Consider the following 6,432-nt stretch of genomic DNA (forward strand, 5'->3'; position numbering starts at 1 on the left):
CGGGACCAGGAACCCTGTCCCCAGGTGACTTTGCAGAGAATGGACTAGCTTGGCAAGGATGTTGAGATGCAGAAGGTAAAAAAGTCTTTTTTATAGCATTCCCTGTCCACTAGGCTGTCTATTCTTAGGACCTTCCTATCTTTAGAGTATTGTTATTCTCTATGTTCTACTATTTCATATGCTTCTATGTTCCTATTCTGAATTTCTAAATTTCTGCTTCAGTTTGGTATATGGACTTTGCATCCCACGTTTCTAACTCCTGTTAAACAAAGAAAGTCTATTATTAGTTACTAGGAGAAAAGAGCTTGAACCTTTTACTCATCTACTACTCACTCCCAAATCCATCCCCTGACACTAGCAATTCAGAATTAACAAATAAATCAAGTTCAAAAATTTCTTGGAATGAAATCTAGGAAAGGAGTACAACTTTTAAACTAAATAAAATGGATTAAAAAATTTGTTGTCAAAAACACCCAAAATGAAATCACAAAGAACAATACACAACTGAAAATTTTCTTGAAATGAGTTCCATGCCTGTTTTAATAAACAGCATGTTTAGTAGCTAGTATAGGATTACTCTGTTTTCTTAATTTCGTTTTATGTTTATATTCACTTAACATTAATTTTTTTTATACTCAATAACCTTTTGTTGTTGATCAATCATTTCAGTTATATACAACTTTTATTGATCACATTTGAAGTTTTCTTGGCAAAGATCCGGGAGTAGTTTGACATTTCCTTCTCCAGCTCATTCTACAGATGACGAAACTAAGGCAAACAGGGTAAAGTGACTTACCCTGGGTCACATAGCTAGGTCTGAGGCCAGGAAGATGAGTCTCTAGGACAGCCATTCTATCCACTGTACCACCTAGTAAAAGAATAACTATCCAACAAAGAAAATTCAGCACATTGATGAGCACATTGTTGTAAAAATTAATATTTAGCTCTTTGCTTCACAATTTAAACCATCTTACTAATATTGAGAAATTGACAGATACACACATACACATTATTCTGGAATTCATTTCTATCAGGGCATAGTGTTGATTTAAATTTTAAAAAACCATTTCAGGGTTTCCCTCTTAATCTTGTAAAATTATATAAGACCTCCACTGGAGAGGAGTCTTCTTAAGATAACCGAGTTAGGCTTGGAGAGACTTACATCAACTGATGCTGAGTGAAACAAGCAGAACTAAGAGATCATTATACACTTCAACAACAATACTGTATGAGGATGTAGTCTGATGGAAGTGGATATCTTCAACATAGAGAAGATCTAATCCAATTCCAATTGATCAATGATGGACAGAATCAGCTACACCCAGAAAAGGAACACTGGGAAATTAGTGTAAACTGTGAGCACTGTTTTTCTCCCCAGGTTATTTTTTTTACCTTCGGAATCCAATTCTTCCTTTGCAACAACAACAACAACAAAATTCGGTTCTGCACTTATATATTGTACCTAGGATATACTATAAGACATTTAATATGTATGGGAATGCCCGCCATCTAGGGGAGGGGGTGGAGGAAAGGAGGGGAAAATTCGGAACAGAAGGGAGTACACGGGATAATGTTGCAAAAAATGTTATAATTATAAAATTAATTTTAAAAAAGATAACAGAGTTAAAGGGGACCGCAGAGGAATTAGTCTAGCCCCATTTTATAGATGAGAAAATTGAGGCCATATTGAAGTGACTTATTTGTGGTAAGTATCAAAGGGAAAATGAAAACCCAAGTCGTCTGACTCTAGACCATATCATGTTATTTCACTTTCTTTCATGCTTCTCCCCAGAAATGTAGGACTTGCTTAAGCAAATCTTAAATTCACTGTTTTGAATACCTGCTACCAGTGTTATGCTCACCATAAAATTATTTTCTTTCTAGTTTATCATTATCAGTTCAAGATTCAATTCATCACACAAACTAAGAAACCCATAGAGCCAACCTTCACCATGACTCTAATTGGGACTAAACAGGACACTCACAACCTCCCCATCACTTTGTAAGTATGAGATGTATTTCCATTGGATAGAAATGAGAGATACCAGGATTGGTAACTTTCCTTTCAAGTGTTAAGTTAGAAACAATTTATAAAATACTCTAATATTTCTGAGTAAACCTCTTAACTCTTAGTGTCCAAGCAACTCTCTAAACTACAAATAATAGATAAATTGTTTATCTGTATTAGAGGAAAGAGTTTCTACATGGAGAGATCCTTTTATCAATGAAATCACAGTTCATAACTAAAAATACAAAAAAGACAAAATTAACCTGTTTTTCCTATCCCCTGCCAAAATTAGCTTAAGATAGAAAATGGAAGATGGTGGGAAACAGACTATTTTATTATTTTTTTAAAAAAGCACAGAGTGGAAAAGTGTGTTATATTCTCTTGCACTAAGTTAAACGCTCCAGTGGGAAGCTAAGCTATTCTGACCATGTCCATTTGCAAGCATAGAACCTCAAAAGAAATAGCCTTGGGATTTCTTGCCTTGCAAAATGAGAGCAATAAAATGGCAGCACTTGTCAGATAGTAAAACATAAAAAAATAAAATTTCCTAGAGAGTTCATATTGTTTACAAATAACATGATTATACCTGACTTTCTTTTATATACCTGCAGGGTTGAAGAAATCACAGGCAATAAAACCTACTCTTTTCTCATCACACTGGATTTGGATATTGGAAAGCTGACAATAATCAATTTCACATGGAAAAAGACTGCAATGTGGGCAAATGTGTGGAACACCTTCCATACAATAATTCCCTGGGCCACTGGACCACACCATCCACAACTTATGATAAAGCAGATCCGAGTCAAAGCAGGAGAAACACAGGAAAAGTAAGTGAATTGCTAATTAGAAAACTAACCTCTTATGAAAGATGATTTTATCATTTAATATCAAAATAGCTTTCATTTTGTGGGGGGAAGAAGCATCTAGTCCCAGGCATGATACAAGTACCCACTAAAATAATCTTAAAACTTGAAAGAAAAATTATCCATGAACTTTTTTTTTTAATTTGAGGTTTCTTAAGAGGATGAAAAAGTGAAATGTTTAAATTTAAAAATATTCAGAAGTATGAATAAAATTATGAAGATAAGATATCTTGAAGAGAATTATTAGGAAGTGACAATTATTTTGTGGAATGCAAGAGAGGGATGAGGTGGCTTGGTTTAATAGATAGAGCACTGGACCTGGAGTCTAGAAGAACTGGATCTGAATATCACTTCAAGCATTTGTTAGCGTTGTAATTCTAGGCAAGTCACTTAACTTGTATTTATTTGTAAAGTGGGAAGCTTGAATTCAGTGACTTCTAAGGTCCCTTCCAGCTCTAACTCTGTGAGCCTATGAGTCAAAGACAACCATTGGAGATTAGAAGAATGGTGGTGTAACAGAGAGATAGAAAAAGGAAAGAAGAATAATTTACATAGGGATAAAAAATAATAAGTTTTACTTTAACAACATGAAATCTGAGAAGCCAGTAGAATAATCAGGTGGAGAACAATTAGTATATAGATATGATCTAGTCTGAAGCTCAACAGAAAAGTTAGGACCACAAATGTAAACTTGAGAATTTTCTACATACTGTGATAGTTGATACTATGTAGAGTAGATGAAATCACCAAGAGAGAAGAAATCTTAAAAAATGTCATGGGGAATGCCATTATTATTAGAGCTCAGAGAAAAGGAGCCAGTGAAAAGTGACAGGAAAAGGCAATCAGTGACAGGAATAGAATTAGACAGTTTTTGGAGCCATTCCAGTCAAGGACAAAAGGGTCAAAAGCTGAAGAATCAAAGGAAATACCATCAAATATCTTTGATCTTATTAAAGTAAGAGGTAAAGTGATCTTCTATAAAAGTATGAGGGCATCTATGGCATTTGTCTAAGAATCTGAGGAGAAAAGAAGTTTAGAATAAATGCTCTGGAAAGATGTGATAAGAAGTATGAAAGGACATCTGAGCAATAATTTGAGTCCAGAAGAAGTTATATCATTATTGTAGGTACTCTTCCAAATGAATCACAACACACCTATCAATACCTTTTCATCCTACACAAGTCTTACTCCTCCCATAACTCCTGTCCCCCAGAAAGTCCGTCCAATATGCTAGGGGATCTTTTTCTACACACTACTAAACATTCCAAACACAAAATCTGTGAAGATCTCTCCCCAAGTTTTTTCCAGATCATATAATATGAATAATCCCAATAGTATTTGTGCCTATTGGAACAGCACTGCTGTGAACAGTTGTATGAGAAAGGAGTTTACCCTGCAGGAAGATGTTGAACTCTGTAAGTGCTTACAAACCTCTTGGTACGGTAATATTCCGGAGAAAGTTTTCTGCTCCAAAAAAGGCATCATAAAGATTCCCAAGGAAAATGACAATACACTTAGCTCCTATGGTCTGGTCACTGGATCCAAAGGAATCCCTTCTACTTAGACCCACTTGTTATGGCAACAAAAAACAGTCAGCCTTCCTAGAGTATCATAGGTTGTTCCCTCCTGGCATGATTTTCCCAAAAGTGGAGCTGTCCTTCTCCTTCACACAATCTCTTCCTTCCCACCCTTAAATTTTTTTTCCAAGTAAGGTTTCATCTAACTGCAATTTTTCATGATAATCACAAGGTCTTATCAATACAGGTTTAGTGACTTGCCTAGAACCTGTATGTGTTGAGATAAAAGTCAGGCAAGCACTCTATTGTCCTATGCTTCCTAAGATAAAAAATGAGACAAGTTCTATTTCCCATTGTTAATTAACTTGAAGAATAATTGAGGAAGCAAATATATTTAATAAATTCTAGTGGTTTTAAATTTTAGCTTTGCATCTGCTTAAAAAAAAAAAAAAACAACCCTTCTTTGGGCTGTTATAGACAACAGGATAAATGATCAGTTACTGATTGAATACCAACTATGGGCTACAAACGTACTTTGTACTGCATATAAGACATAAAATCTCTGGCCTGATGGAAATTTACACCAACATTGACAAATTTGGCCAGAATAGTAAAAATATAAAGAACCATATCACATGAAGAGTGGTTGACAAACGTAAGGAAACGTAAGGAAAGATTCAGAGGAACATGATAGCTTTCTTCACATCCTGAAAGGCTATCATATCAAAGTGGGCTTAGAGTTTTTCCTTTGTGATTCTAAAGAAACAACATAGAAGTAGAATGGGAATAATAGGAAAGTCTATACACAGATTGCTTTTACTGACTTGGGTTTTGTTTTTTTCCCCAAATTATAAAAATATGTGCAAATGTTATTTATAAAATAAATATAACAATAGAACATAGTAATAACCTGTATCTGAAAGTTAACACTTCATTTGCTTTATGTTTTCTGCTTAGAATGACATTTTGCTCTCAAGATATGGATGATGAACAGCTTTACCAAAATGAAGAAAAAACCTTTGTAAGATGTGAAAAAGGTTTAAAAACATGGAAGTAGAAAATGAGATGAGCTTTAATGGATATCCATCATGAAAAATAAATGTATACTTATTGATACAGTATAATTTCCTCAGTCAAAGTTTGAGTCATACATAGAATATGAATAAAATCTAAATTACATTTTTCTTAAAGGGGGAGAGTCTTCACTATGATGAACTTTATAACTTTTATAGTCATTATATATAGATCTTCAGATATGATGATGATGATGTTCAGTTGTTTCAGTAGTGCCCAATTCTTTTATGACCTCATTTGGAGTTGTTTTGGCAAAGATATTGAAGTAGTTTGCCATTTTCTTCTCCTGCTCATTTTACAGATGGGTAACCTGAGACAAACAGGGTTAAGTGTTTTATCCCAGGTCACAAGGCTAGTAAGTGCAGCCAGATTTGATCTCAGAAAGATGAGTCTTTCTGGTTCTAGGCTCAACACTCTAGCCCCAATGTGCCACTTAGCAACTAAAAATTTGTCAATATATTTTTTAATCTAATGATAATATATACATGCTGTCTACTATTTTTTAAATGGATAGTTCTAAAATATCTCTTTATATTTAGTCAGATTTCTTAAATGCCTTATTTATCAGTGTTACTCTAGACTACTTCTCTTCAGAGAGATGGAAATGTGCTCCATAAGTTATGTAAGACAAAATTCAGAAAAATTTAAACTGTGATCTCCTTTGACCAAAAGAAAAAAGTGATATTCCAATATGTCTGATTTTTTTTTTTAACACTATTAAGAAAATAACAATGGATAACTGAGTCAGGCATTTAGAAAGCAAAATTCAAACTGGCTTGAGTTCAAAGACACAACTATTAGCAATAATATTCATCACATGATTTCCTGTTGAATAAAAATAGTGTTTGAATTTTGCTTAATGGTGCTATTACACAAAACCATAAAGAAAGAAATGTTAAAGCATTATCAACTCAATAATTAAGATTTGGTTAACAAATTCATTCAAAATCATATTTCATCTGAGGAA

At 33.9% G+C, this 6,432-nt stretch overlaps 1 protein-coding gene across 1 annotated transcript in view; it reads left to right on the top strand.

Moving 5' to 3' along the window:
• Positions 1 to 5,581, top strand: part of LIPC (lipase C, hepatic type) — a 224,198-nt gene extending 218,617 nt beyond the window's left edge. Inside the window, exons 7-9 of the mRNA XM_074285217.1 lie at positions 1,885 to 2,002; positions 2,620 to 2,838; positions 5,349 to 5,581. Of these exons, the coding sequence (XP_074141318.1) occupies positions 1,885 to 2,002; positions 2,620 to 2,838; positions 5,349 to 5,448 (437 nt within the window). The 3' untranslated portion in view covers positions 5,449 to 5,581. The remainder of the gene's footprint in view (positions 1 to 1,884; positions 2,003 to 2,619; positions 2,839 to 5,348) is intronic.
• Positions 5,582 to 6,432: the final 851 nt, after the last annotated feature.

This window comes from Sminthopsis crassicaudata, chromosome 2, assembly GCF_048593235.1.
Source record: "Sminthopsis crassicaudata isolate SCR6 chromosome 2, ASM4859323v1, whole genome shotgun sequence".
NCBI lineage: Eukaryota > Metazoa > Chordata > Mammalia > Dasyuromorphia > Dasyuridae > Sminthopsis > Sminthopsis crassicaudata.